Below are 15,286 nucleotides of genomic sequence, written 5' to 3'. Positions count from 1 at the left end.
TTACTGTGGTTTCTTCCATTGGTTGGAATTAGTACCATTTGCACATGTGAATAATTTCAGTCTGTAACTCTGCTCCTCCATGTTATTTGTAATGCATATATGACTGTGACTCAAGAGAACCCTACTATTTTCCTTCTTTATCTAGGGAAATACTTAGGCTTCATCTTCACAAAAAGACAGCCCTCTCATTCCATGGTGATTCCTTTCTTAAAATAAATCTTGTTTTAAACTTTCCTGAGTTTTTTTGAAGGCCCCATATCCATGTTTTAACATTTTCATCACGAAGTCGCAGACATTATTCTTGAAAAACTCCAGTAAATAGCAGCATTTTCCTTTATGGAAACCATGTTACTTTTCCCCCAAATAAATGTGTTTCCTTATGGCTCTTCACACAAGAAAGGACTATATGTAAGAAAAACTTATAAAGGGTATTTTATTGTAAAATGTTTTAGTCTATTCCATGCCATTTAACTCAGCATAAGAAATAAACTATTTAAGGAAGTGACTTTGTCAAGTGTTAGGTAATATTGATATGAAATTCGGTCTTCCAGTAAATATTTATTAAACACCTGCTGTGTGCTGGGTATTGTTCTCAACTATGGGAATAATCAGGGGATGAGACAGACACAAATTCCTGCCCTTTGGAGCTTATGTTCTACTTGGAGAAGCAAGGATTTTTTTCCAAGTAAAATATATTCTCAATTAGAACATAAGCTGCATGAAAGAAAGTAAACCAGGGAAGAGGATAGCCATCGCGAACTATTACTGTCTATAGTTCCAGCCACATGGGCACACAAAAGATATAAAATGAGTGCCGTGATTCTCATGTATCTTCTGAAAGTGACCAAAGCAGCAAGGAAGTGGCGTAGACGCTGTGAGTCCCACATTAACGTACGTGCCGAGGTAGAAGCAATCAGATATCTTTGGCATGGGAGAATGGCTATGAAGCATATTTCTTGTGGTGTGTGCATGTACATGCATGCTTTTAGTCCATGTTCTTTATTTTGTGGCAGGGAAATTCTTATCTCATCCCATTTTGGGCTAGTCATAATACTCTTTCCTTTCTGTTATGGAGAGACAATAATGAATATTGGCAAAGCACATGATACTGAAACCAGACTCACTGGGTTAAAAATCTCACTTTTGGTAATTGACTAGCTGTATAAAGTTAGATAAGTTGTTTGCTCTGTGCCTCAGTGTCCTCATTTGTAAAATATTAAGTTCCAAATAAAATGTTTGACTGAAATTTAATCAAATGAGTGGATTACATTTAGTTTTTAAGACAGATTATGTTTTGTAATATTTATTATGGAAAAAAAAAACAGAAAAGCAAGGCAGAAGGAGAAAAAGTAAGAACAAAGTCTGAGAGGACTACATACTGTATGATTCCAACTGTATGACATTCTGGAAAAGGAGAAAAATCAGTGGTTGCCAGGGATTAGGAAGGATGAATAGATAGAGCTACAGGGGATTTTTAGGGCAATGAAACTATTCTTTTTGACATAAGTAGTGGATATATGGGATTACAGTTGGTGCTCCATGTCCACAGATTCTGCATTCACGGATTCAACCAACTGCAGATCAGAAATATTCAGGGGAAAAAAATCCAGAAGTTCTAAAAAGCAAAACTTGAATTTTCTCACACCAGCAACTATTTACATAATATTTACAGTGTAATTGCAGTTATTTACATAGTATTTACATTGTGTCAGGTATTATGAGTAATCTAGAGATGATTTAAAGTATGTGGGAGGATATGTGTAGGTTATTTGCAAATACTATGCCAACATATTTTATATAAGAAACGTGAGCATCCTCAGATATTAGTATCCATGGGGGGTCCTGGAGCCAATCCCCTGTGGATACCAAGGGACGAGTGTATATTTGTCAAAATCCATAGAATATACAACACCAAGAGCAAACCCAAATATAAACTATGGACTTTGGGTGATAATGGTGTGTCAGCATAGGTTCATTAATTGTAACAAATGGTGATGGCTATGGGGTTGGGGGGAGGCAGAGAGTATATGGGACTCTACATTTTGCTCAGTTTTGCTGTGAACCCTAAACTGCTCTAACAAAATCTTAGAGAGAGGGAGATCGAGAGAGAGAGAGAGAGAGAGAGAGAGAGAGAGAGAGAGGGAGAGAGAGAGAGAGAGACATGAAAGAGAATGAAATCTGAGAACCACAGAGAAAAGACAGGAGAAAAGGAAAGGAAGAATTGGGGAAGATGTGAGTGACTGACTTTCTGTGAAGGTAATTGTGGCCACCTTTTGTCACTTGTGCCATTTGGCAGTCCTTAAAGCTATTTTTGTTGGTAGCAGGAAAATACCCCCTGGAAAGTAACATTGTCTAGAGAAAAATTAACTTCTTGACATAGGCAACAGAACTTACTTATTTGTAATGTTAAAGAATTTGAGAGAGACTTCGTTTTCTCTGTGTGTCTGTGTGCATTTCATGTGCTGCGTCACTCCTTGCGGAGTTAGTGTTACATACTTTATAGATGCCAATATGTAATGTAACTGGACATGAAGGATAATTAAGTTGTTGATGGGTGATAGTTTCATAAAGATTTAAAGTGAAGAGGCTGTTCGAACAAACAGTATTCATAGGTAATGTGTGACATAATCACAATACCAGAAATTGCCTTTAATATGTATAAATTACTATTAATTACTGTCGTTTTGTCTCTTATTTTTTGAGCTTCTGATGTAGAATTATATAGAAGTTAACATTTTTATTTTAATAATAGTGAACATATATTTATCTACCATATGAAGGGCTGATTCATTACATGGACAAAACACTGACTTTAATTGTAGTAACAGCTCTGTGTCTAACCTTGCCAAGTGCTTAAACCAAGATGTCTTTGTTATAGTTCATCCTGGAAAAAAATTCAATTACGTGCAGGACAATATACTAGAATTTATTCTTTTTACAAGTTCACATACCAGGTCATATGAAGGGGGGTGTGTGTGTGTGTGTGTGTGTGTGTGTGTTGCAAATGCCAGCCACCACTGAAGCAGAGAAAAACAATGACTTATTTATAAATTATATCCTGTTTACACATCAAACAAATAATATAATTATTTAAACTTTTCCTCTTCCTTGTGGGCCTTGGTAATTCATAAATGACTATAATATTTTTCTTTCAAGAGCTATTAAAAATCACACTGTAAATCCGTCCTCCCCCATCAGCATTAGTGAACCACATTAAACTGAATTTCTTAGGGGTAGCTTTGAGGGGGAAAGAAATTTAAAGCAGTTGAACTTGAAAATTCCATTCTCTGACGCTAATCGCCTGTCCTTCCAGCTCTCCCAGTCCTTCCAGCTCCCCCAGTCCTTTCATTCCCACTAACTCTGTGCTTTATTTGTACTCATTACTCTTCGCATTTCCAATCCCTCAAGCGCCTCCTGGTTCCAGTTTGCCTCCTAACCGAGCCTTGGACCTTATCAACCATCTGAGCACTACATTCATGAGCACTCACCAGTGGTTTGTTGCCAGATTCATCCATCAGGCTTTTCTTGACATTCCCACCTTTAGCCTAGTATCTCGTTTAATGGATATTAAATGGAAGGGAGGGGAGGAGAGAAAATTCTTTGATTCTGTGTTAATGTACTGAAAATTTCTTGTGGAAACTTGTTACTTTTGCTCCTTGGAAGCATAGCAAATTCATGTTGTGGAACATCAACAAAACCCTCATTCCTGTTGCCTGGTTTGTTTGTTTGTTTGTTTGTTTTTTCCTGTATCTATCTTATTCCCATTACCTTTATTGCATGTCACGTCCACTCCCCAAAACCATCAACTCCATAATATATCTTTTCCTTATTACAATTAGATCATCTAAATTTAGTTTCCTTGAGTCTGTTTCACCCAAGGATTTTTTTAGTATCTTCACTTACTTTTTTTCCCCTGTGGTCCCTCTTCAAAAAAAATGAGCGTGTGTGTGCGTGTTAACATACATAACTTTCAAAACTTAACCCCTCTCTCTGTTTTTAATTCCTTCTGCTCCTCCCTCCCCACCCCGCTTCCTTCAGTTATGCCTTTCCTCAGTGATCACCAATGACTTCCTAATTGTCAGTATTCTCCACTCTGTCCCCTGATCTATCTGTGGCATGACATTATGGAGTATAGATATTCTAGAAATTCTGTCCTCTCTTTGCTTTGCAACGCCATGCTCCCTCTTATGGCTCTTTAGTCTTCTCAGCTGATATCTGCATCTTCTAGACCTGAAATGTAGGCATCCCTCATTGTCTGCCCTTTGCTCTGTTCTAACACCTCAGTAGTGATTCTCAAATGTTAGTGAGTCTAAGAATCCTCTGAGATTCTTGTTGAAAATGTAGGTTTCTAGATCCTGCCCTCAAAGATTGTGATTAAGTAGGTCTAGAATGAAGTCCAGGAATCTGCATTTTTAACAAGCTAGTCTTGTAACTCTGATAAAAGTGGTGGAGGGCGGCACTTTGGGAAAAAAAAATCCTCGGCAGTCTTATGTACTCCTGGGACTTCAGTCATCACTGTCATGTCGATTATTTTCAAATATTTTAACATCCTGCTCCCATGAATTTCTCCTTATTATCTGGACCATACTCAGGACCAGAGCAGGGCTGATAATCAGTGAGTATGCACTTGCTTTTTGTTATTAAAATAATAGAATATTTGCGGAAACACTTGTAAACGGCTGTTGCCCTCAGCCCACAAGTGTCATTCTACCACCACAGTCCTGTCTGTCCTGATGTCTCTCCTAAGATCTTCTGGACCTTCCCACCTTCCAGCAACAAAAAAGTAACACCTGGAACCACAGAGTTTCTCCAGGGTCCTGCCCCAGTGCAAAGGCTGGTATCCTAACTGGTTGAATTATATCCATTAAATATTACCCCTGTTGAAGATGATGACATCATTAACCATATGGAGACATAGGAGAAGAAGGGGAGGATGGTAAATTCAGCATGTGAGATGGTTTATATGCAGTACTTTTTTTTTAAGAACTCTTATTGAGGTAGAGTGCAGTACTTTTTTTAAAGATTTATTTTATTACGTATTTATTTATTTTTTGGCTGCGTTGCGGGCTTTCTCTAGTTGCGGAGAGCAGGGGCTACTCTTCCTTGTGGTGCTCGGGCTTCTCATTGTGGTGTGTGGGCTTCTCATTGCGATGCCTTCTTTTGTTGTGGAGCACGGGCTCTAGGCGTGCAGGCTTCAGTAGTTGCAGCACGTGGGCTCGGTAGTTGTGGCTCGTGGGCTCTCAAACACAGGCTCAGTAGTTGTGGCTCATAGGCTTAGTTGCTCCACGGCACATGGGATCTTCCCTGCCCAGGGCTCGAACCGGTTGTCCCCTGCATTGGCAGGTGGATTCTTAACCACTGTGCCACCAGGGAAGTCCCTGTATGCAGTACTTTTCAACATGCTAAGATGATTGAGTGTAGTGGCCTATAACAAGTCCAAGATCGCAAAAGCTGTGCTTTCCAAATTTGACTGATCATCAGAATCTGAGGCCCAGCTCTGAGAAATTTTGGTTCACTGGGACTGGGGCAGGGCCCAGAAATCAGTTTTTTAACGTTTCCCCCAGTGGTTCTGATAATTAGCTGGGTTTGAGAACTACTTCTTTGGACTGAAAACACAGAAAAGTAGTACCAACGTATCGCCCCCTATTGGACCTCAAATAGGCATTTTCCATCCCATGGTGCAATCAGACCAGTCAGGCAACAGGATATGTGGCCTTTTCAGTACATTATACTGCTACTAGAAAATATCACTTGTATATGTTTTATACAGAGAAAGCAACTCAGTGTGAAATTCCATTCAACACAATGCATTTTGTCCCTGGTAAGAAAGAGTTCCATTTCTAGGAGTTCCTTTGAAAATAAACTCCACAGGAAAAAAAAAAATCCCACATTTAGGAAAAACACAACGAAATGTAGTCACCATCATATGTCTTTTAAATTTAAGAGAACATACAGAGTTGTAATCAGGTATTGCTTTTCTGTGAATCATATGTACAGTTTATTGAAACAAAGGAGTAATAACAATTCTATAAAATGTTGTATCATGGGTTTAGTCCTGAGTCATTCATTACGTATATGATTCCTGAGTCACTAATTACTAAGGCTTTCCTATAAAGAAAAGATTACTAACAGTAGACAAAGTGAGTGATTGTGAAACTTTTTTTGAATACTAATGATTATAGTTACAGAAAGATTTTTTTAAACCATATTGGAGGAATTAAATTCTGTTAAGTTACATTGATTTCAAAAATAGATATTAACATCACTTTTCATGGAAAAACGTGTAGTTTTCCCTGAGGAATTAAATTAAATTTGAGGGATTTAGAAGCTCCCAGGTTTATAAGGAAACATTCTTAAAATTGACAGCACTATAAAAGTTTTATTATCTAGAGAGGGATAAGTTTGTAGGTTGTATAGTAGAGATATATTTTGAAAGTAAGGCTTTTGACCCTTAATTTTGCTTATAATACTAAAACCTAATATATGTAATTGCTGTAATGAGAAAAAACGAATCAAAATAATTAAGACTAATGACTGCTGTTATATTTTCTATGTAACTGAAGTTAGGTTTGATAAGTTTAAACATGGCTCATTCTGGACTACAACTGAGTACAATTCGCAAATGCCCTCAGTTCTTTCCTCCCCTGCCCAGTACCCCACCCCCACTCTGGACTATTCTGCCCTTCGAAACACAAAACAACTTGTCAGTTCAGTTTATTCAGTTAGGGTCAGTTCTGTGAAAACAAAGTCAAGGCGATTGTTTGATTTAATTGACTAGTGAAACTGGTTATTCAGGTAAGTAGCACTTAGTTTTATTTTTGTCCAGCTGCATATTTGAATGTTCATAAAGTAACTTAGTAGAGTAATAAGATTCCAGTGACATTGTAATAGATTTTAAAGAATGATTACCAAAGCAAGGAAAAAGGACACTAAAACCCAAACTGTAGAAAATATTTATGGTATTTTTCCCCTTATGGCTCTGCTTTCACTGTAATGAATTGTGTCCAAAAAAAGAAGTCTTCTTTTCTTTCACTATTCATTCTTACTCTTTGAGGAAATTTTTCCTGGGCTATACTTAATGTAACCATAACAAAAATGTCTAGTATAATTTAGATGAATAGTTTACATAGCTTTTATAAAGTAGTCCTCAAACCACTTGATATTTTATGAAAATTGATCATTTTCGCAATGAATATTTCTGCCCTTGATTCTTTCTGCCTTCCTCTCTACCCATCCTGCTGTTCTCTACACCTTCCTCTTCGAGGTTGCTAGTAACTCATTATTTTTTTCCCCTGTGAGAGGAGAACCAAAAAAACTGCAGTGCTAAACTAAATGATATGCTTAAATCTTTTTTTTGTTTGTTTGTTTACTTATTTGGCTGTACTGGGTCTTAGTTGCAGCACATGGGATCTTCCTTGCCGCATGCAGAATCTTTTAGTTGAAGCAGGTAGACTCTTTGTTGCGGCATGCAAACTCTTAGTTGTGGCCTGCGTGTGGGATCTAGTTCCATGACCAGAGATCAAACCCTGGCCCCCTGCATTGGGAGCGTGGCATCTTAACCATTGGACCACCAGGGACGTCCCAATATATTTAGATCTTAATTTGAAAAAAAAAAAAAAAAAAAGTATAGATCTTGTAAATGCAGATCCTGCGTGTGGCAAGGAAGATGAGAAGGAAATATAAATCATTTCTTCTTCTAGAAAAACAGGAGATCTTTAGCCTCAATTAAACTTGTTAGGGATTATAAAGGAAAGAGGAAAAAAAATGTTCATATAAAAAGCTAGAATTTTATTGTTAAAGAACATTTAAGGTCATAAAGTAGGAATTTTATAATTTTTTATTCTGCATCATAAAATATTCCCTTCTATAATGATAGATATCCCCCACTTTTGTTCTAATTGTTCAGTTTTTGCATATGCAACTGTAGAATACCTTTTTTGAGAACTTATTATGTACCAAAGTAGGGGCCTCCTGATACTGACAGTGCTGTGTTTAGTCCTATTCTAGCACACGTTTTATATTGGCTCAGGAGAAAAAGAGTAAACACAAGGAAACGAAAAAAAACCTTAGGTTGGTTGAGTATATAAAATGATAAAATCCTTTAGAAAAAACTGTGGTCTTATGTGTCAAGAGCATTACATAGTTATACCCCTTTAACCTTAGTGCATCTTCTGTTCTGAAGAAATTTAACAAACAAATATTAATTTAAGAAAAAACATCTATAATACCAAAAAAGGTTTGTTTTAGCATTATTTATACTAGTCAAAAATTGATAACATCCTAAATGTTTACTAGTATAAATAATGCAATTAAATTGTGGTGCATTGGCTTTACTAGACAGCTTTGTAACCATTAAAAATATAAAAATATAAATTAAGGTATTCCAACAGCCTGTAAGAATGATTATGATATAAGGTAAAGTGAAAAAGAATAATATAAAGTTATACATAGTATAACAGTCCAAAAAGGATCAAAAACAAGTTCATTTGTAAAGTAGAATACTTAGGAATAAGTTTGATCAAATGGGAGAAAGACTTGTACACTGAAAACTACAAAATATTCCTGAAAGAAATTAAAGAGGACCTAATAAATGGAAAGACATCCCAGCCTAATGGATCAGAAGACTTAAGATTGTTTTTTGTTTGGTTGGTTGGTTAGTTTGGGGGTTTTTTTCTTTAATTTTTTTAATTGAGCTATGTTGATTTACAACATTGTATAAGTTTGAGGTATACAACATAGTAATTCACAATTTTTAGACTATACTCCATTTACAGTTATTATAAAATATTGCTGTTTTCCCTATGCTGTACAATATATCCTTGTAGCTATTTATTTATTTATTTGCCACACAGTTTATGATATCTTAGTACCCCAACCAGGGATTGAACCAGGGCCCTCAGCAGTGAGAGGGCGGAGTCCTAACCACTGGGTCACCAGGGAATTTCCACTTATTTATTTTATACATACTAGTTTGCATCTCCCCTACCCTTATTTTCCCCCTTCGTCTCTTCCCTCTCCCTACTGATAACCACTGGTTTGTTTTCTATATCTATGAGTCTGTTTCTTTTTTGTTATATTCACTGGTTTGTTGTATTCTTTAGATTTCACTGATAAATGATAATATTACAGTTTTTGTCTGTCTCTTTCTGACTTATTTCACTAAGCATAATACCCTCCAAGTCCATCCATGTTGTTGGCAAATGGCAAAATTTCATTCTTTTTTATGGCTGAATAGTATTCCATTGTATATATCCATTCATCTGTTGATGGACATTTAGGTTGCTTCCATGTCTTGGCTATTGTAAGTAATGCTGCTGTGAGCATTGGGGTGCATGTATGTTTTCAAATGAGAGTTTTCATCTTTTCCGGATACATGCCCAGGAGTAGGATTGCTGGATAGTTCTATTATTCGTTTTTTAAGGAAACTCCAGATTGTTCTCCGTAGTGGCTGTGCCAATTTACATTCCCACCAGCAGTGTATAAGGGCTCCCTTTTCTCCACATCCTCTCCAGCATTTGTTGTTGGTGGTCCTCTTAATGATAGCCATTCTGACAAGTGTGAGGTGGTATCTTACTGTGCTTTAGATTTACGTTTCTCAGATGATTAGCAACGTTGAACATATTTTCATGTGCCTGTTAGCCATCTGTATGTAGAAGACTTAATATTGTTAAGATAACAGTATCACCCAAAATGACTTACAGAGTCAGTGCAGTCCCTATCAAAATGGCAAAGGTGTGTTTTTTCAGAAATAGAAAAACACATTCTAACATTTATGTGGAATTTCCAGTGACCCTGAATAGCCAAAACAATCTTGAAAAGGAAAAACAAAAGCTGAAAGACTCATACATTCAGATTTTAAAACTTACTGTGAAGTTACAGTAATCAAGACAGTGTTATGCTGGCATAAGGATAGACATATAAGACTGCTGGAATAGAATAGAGAGCCCAGAAGTAAATCTCACATATATGGTTAGTGGTTTTTTGGATAAGTTGCCAAGACCACTCAATGGAGAAAAGACAATCTTTCAACAAATGGTGCTGGTAAAATTGGATATCTACATGTAAAATATTGAAATTGAACCCATGTCTTACACTATATACAAAAATTAACTCAAAATGAATCAAAGATCTAAATTTCAAAAATAAAAGTATAAAACTCATAGAAGAAAACATAGGAGAAAATCCTTATGACCTTGAATTTGGCAGTGTTTTCTTTAAAATGACACCAAAAGTATGGGCAACAAAAGAAAAATAGTTGGACTTCATCAAAATTAAAAACTTTTGTGATCAAAGGGCAGTATCAAGATACTGAAAAGAAAACCCACAGAATCGGAGAAAATATTTGCAAATCATATAGCTAATAAGGGTTTACTATCCAGAATATATAAAGAACTCCTACAATTCAACAGCAAGAAAAAGGAAAAAAACAAAAACAGCCTAGCTAAAATATAGCAAAAGACCTGAATAGACATTTCTCCAAAGAGGATATACAAATGGCCAATAGGCACATAAAATAACTCATTGGCGAGGATGTGGAGAAATTGGAACCAAGTGCATTGCTGGTAGGAGTGTAAAACGATGCAGCCGCTATGAAAAACAGTTGGCAGTTCCTCAAAAAGTTAAATATAGAATTACCATATGACCTAGCAGTTCCACTCCAATCCTAGGTAGATACCCAAAGGAATTGAAAACAGGGACACAAACAGATATTTATAGACCACGACATTAGTCACAATAGCCAAAAAAGTGGAAACAACGCAAATATCTACCAACAGATCAATGAATAAACAAAATATGCTATAAACATAGATTGGAATATTATTTAGCCATAAAAAGGAATGAAGTTCTGATACTTGGTACAACACGGATGAACCTTGAAAACATTACAGTAAGTGAATTCCACTTATGATTCCACTTACATGAGGTATCTAGAATAGGCAAATTCATAGACAGAGAGAATAGAGGTTTCCAGGAACTGGGGGATAAGGGGAGTGTTTTTGCTTAATATGTACAGAGTTTCTGTTTGGGTTGATGAAAATGTTCTGGAAATAGATACTGGTGATGTTTACACATTATGAATGTTTGAACATAACTGTTTAAAATTTTAATTATACATAGTGATTTAGGTATATAAATTATGTACAGTGGTTTAGGTACATAAGTAAAGATGGAAGGGAATGAAGACACGAAAAATTACTAAATTATAATGCGGTTGTATTATTTTGAGTAGAAATAAAGTTCAAATAAAAGTTTCATTTTTAGCTAATGGATATTCATTAAAAGAAGATAAATTTTATATCACATATCTTCTCAAATCAACAAATAGTAAGAAAATTTAGGTGACCCATACCCAAAATCGGTAACAAGTAATATTTTATTTAAAACTTTTCTTTCCTGTTTACATAGTCTTTATTATTAAAGAATAGTTATGTTGATTCAAATTTATACAGGAAGAGCTTTTCAGAGTAACTCATGTAAGGGAGAGTTGGTGTACTGTATCTGTACTAGAGTATTTTGAAAATTTTTAGTTTCTTATAAAATTGTGTAGATGTTAATGAAACCTATTTTTCTTTAGCTTGACAGGGCCAATTCGCTGTTAAATCAGACTCAACAACCTTACAGGTATCTCATTGAATCAGTGCGTCAGAGAGATTCTAAGATTGATTCACTGAAGGAGTGTGTTACCCAACTTGAGAAAGATGTCAGGTAAACCATCTACAAACCTTTTATTTGAGTAATACGGGCATTGTAAGCATACTACTGCTATAGATGAATTCAGGTTGGAAACTATGAAGAAAACATTGAAATAACAAAGGGGGTCTTAAATGTAATGAGTTCAATTTCTCTTAGAAAAACTAAGTCACATCATATTAAGGTGTTCACATACCAGCCTGTAAATCAGAAGCCTTAGCCTGGAAATAGCAATGCTACACTGATTAACGAAGCACTCCACCCACCCCAGGGCACACAGCAGCCATACTGTCTTCTCCTTGTTCCCTAGAATTCTTTAGTGGGATGGGCCACTTGTAGAGTCAGAATGACTTTTTAAACAGATAAAATGTACACATTTACTTAGATTGATGTTGACTTTGCCAAGGAATTTTTAAGCTTTTCTTCCCCTGACCCTTTACATGAAGTAAACCATGAATTACCTCCGTGTAAATAAATTCCTTTCACTTCCTTAGATTGAAATTGTTTTCTGACACGACACGTTATCCAAACAACTTGCTCCACTGAATAGTCACTCAAATTCTTTACCTGTTCATCTATACGATCATTTTAGTCTTTTTAAATTACAGTAAAAGAGTGATACTATGTAAAGAAAGAGGTTTTAACTCATGGATGCTTGGTTAGTTGGCTTAGTTATTAGATTTTAAGATTGTTTAGGATAAATATTTAGATAAATTATTAACCAATTCATAAAGGTAGAAGCAAAGAATTAGATGGGAGAGAAAATTCTTAAATTAAGGAATTAGAAAAGGTAGTTTATTGAAAAATATAGTTATCAGAGAAGGTAGTTATTAAATTCAGGCTTCCTAAGATACATAACCAAAAATATAAAACTACTGGATATTAACTCCAAACTGTGAGTCTTCTTTTTGTTGAGTCAGAATAATTATCTTTTCCTCTCATTTCTATCCCACCAAAATAAGGTGGGATAGAAATGAGAGGAAACTTTATTCCTGGTTATAATTTTTTGGCGATATGATAAAGTAATTTTAAATCATATTATGTTTTAAATATCAACATAAGTAATTTATTTCTAGATTAATTTTAAAGTTAAAATTAATATTTAGAATATTCATAACCAGCATTAATAAATCAATTCAGTGAATTGTTTAAACAATTCTATAAATAATTGTTGAGAACAATAGAAATTATGTCTCCTCATTCACTGGACACTTGGCTGTCTTAGGGAGATTCAGGAAAGAACCCCAAAGAGAAACTTTTCTTTCCATATTATATATTTGATATATTTGAAATTTTGTACAGTTTTATTTTACCTTTGTAATCTTGGAGCAGGGATATATAAAAGACCTATGGAAAAAATTAACCTCTTTCACAGTTACCTTCTAGTAGTTATTTGAATATTTATTTTATTGAGAATTAGGATAGCTGGAAATGTTTCATATAGAGAAAGTAATAGCCAGCTATAGGAGATAATTAGAACAGTGAAGGAATTCAGCCCTAGAGAAATTTAGCAACTTGTCATCTAAAAACATATTAGTTTTGTGATAGGACCAAAATTTGAATCCAGATCTGTCTGCTTTTTAATTCCATACACTTAACCATAATGTTATACTGCCTCCCTATGTTCTAATCTGAATAAGGGCTGATTTTTCATCAACTAATGTAATTAAGGAAGAGAAGCAAATAAAAAAATAGTGTAGAATAGTGGTTAAAAGGAAGGCTTTTAATGAGTTGATCATTGTTGAGACTAGGTGACAGATATATGAGGGCTTGTAATAGTTTCTCTTTGGAAATATTTCATAATAAAGTTACTTTTTAAAAAACAGATTTTAAATGGGAGTACATGAGTTCAAATCCAGCTTAGTTCTTAGTTTTAAATTGGAGCAAGTCAATTATTGAGTCTCTAAACTTCATCCAGTACAACTTTGTCATGATAAAAAAAATATTCCCTATCTGCACTGTCCAGTCTGGTAGCCACTAGCTACATGTGACTACTGAGCATTTAATATATGGTTACTGTTACTGAGGAACTAAAATTTTTATTTTACTTAAATTAAATTAATATTAATTTTCCTTGCCGCTTGTGACTAGCTAATGGCTATGGTGTTGGACACCAGCCAATTTTCTCATCTGTGAAATGTGACCAACACCAGCCGCACCTAATTCACATGGCTATTCAGAGGATTAAATGATATAACCTTTGTAATATACATAGCACTATTCCTACACATTATTAAAAATGCTCTATAAATGTTTGCTATTATTAGTAGTTGTCTTAGATTTAACACATTTTTTTTTCTTGAAAATTATCTTTAAAATGAGAAATAACGTCTCAAAATATGCTGAAGTTTGACGAAAATTAGGACTCCCTTAATCACAGAAACAGTAATCACAAGAACTATGCCAATTATGGAATTAAACAAAAAAAAATATTTTGTGTGTGAAACATCTGGGACCCTTAAAGCTATCTTGTGTTTCATAAATTTATTGTATACTATTTTAGTAGATTCTGAACTCATATTTCACAGAATATGAAGTCTTGCTCTTCATTGAAGCAACTTTCTTCTGATGTGAGAAGTTTTAAGTGCCTTCAGCATTGTAATTACGACTCTTGAGATGCTGTAGATGTACCCAGATGACATGAATGAAAGGATGTGATGCCATGCAATACAGCCCAGTCAACAAGTCAGATACAACAGGTTCCATCACATTTTTGTCTACCATCACCCTGACTCTGAGCCCGTGGCATTTCAAACAGAGCAGAAGTATCCTGGGCTTTAAATACACGTCAGCCTGGTTACTTTTCTCCGGGTAAATGTGTCTGTAAGATATAGATATTAATGTGAACATCAAGGGGTAGTTTTGAAAATTAAATGAAATAACATGAATGTAAAGCTTCTCAGCACACAGGAGAAACTCAGTAAATGTTACCTCCCTTCCTCTTGTCCTTCATGAATTTGAAATTTAAAGATGCGATGACCCATCCAAAAAGGTGACTAAGTGATTATATTCCTTGAGAAATCTCTGTTTCTTTTTGCTGGGTGTGGATTTTCATTGTAAAGAATACTTACGTTAACTGATGAATTTGTAAATGTTTCTCTAGCTTATGCAATAAAAGCTCTTTAAAGAACTAAATATAATTTTATCGTTTTCTTACAAAACAAAACAATATCACTATATCCCACCCACAACTTGCCAGTTTAGCTATCGATACAATTTATTCAGTGCCTAGGAAGGTGAGAGTAAATATGCACTAAAATGAAATCCTGACAAACATGTTAAAAGCTAACATTTGAGATATCACTATTAACTGTCATTGAAGCAATGCTCTGTTCTAAAGGTAGTACTTTTAACTGTTTTCCACCAATCCACAAGAGACAGTCTGGGTTATATAGTTTGATCTATAGCTCAGAACTGAAGGAAGCATGGAAAGAAAATAATTAGCATACATTTTCTTTCTCTGTTTTCAGTTCTCCATTTATTGTTAACTAGTTGTTTAGGAAGAAAAGACTACTTAGGCGTATAAAACTAAGCCAGAGTATATTGATCCAGGAAGTAAAGGAACAATATATCAGGAATATGTTTTCATTATAGC

At 35.1% G+C, this 15,286-nt stretch overlaps 1 protein-coding gene across 4 annotated transcripts in view; it reads left to right on the top strand.

Moving 5' to 3' along the window:
• The window catches only part of PIBF1 (progesterone immunomodulatory binding factor 1), a 208,636-nt gene that overhangs the window by 155,165 nt on the left and 38,185 nt on the right, over window positions 1-15,286 (top strand). For 3 of the 4 annotated variants that reach the window (XR_009049051.1, XM_057707704.1, XM_057707703.1), the window contains exon 15: window positions 11,576-11,706. Coding sequence is in view for 3 of the 4 variants with exons in the window: in XM_057707704.1 (XP_057563687.1) it covers window positions 11,576-11,706 (131 nt within the window). In the remaining variant the exon portion in view is untranslated. Of the gene's footprint in view, window positions 1-11,575; window positions 11,707-14,219; window positions 14,807-15,286 lie in introns of those variants that run through there. The other variant, XM_057707705.1, reaches the window with a different exon arrangement.

The sequence above is a fragment of the Hippopotamus amphibius genome, chromosome 14, assembly GCF_030028045.1.
Source record: "Hippopotamus amphibius kiboko isolate mHipAmp2 chromosome 14, mHipAmp2.hap2, whole genome shotgun sequence".
Taxonomy (NCBI): domain Eukaryota; kingdom Metazoa; phylum Chordata; class Mammalia; order Artiodactyla; family Hippopotamidae; genus Hippopotamus; species Hippopotamus amphibius.
This window is presented reverse-complemented; position numbering and strand designations above follow the sequence as displayed.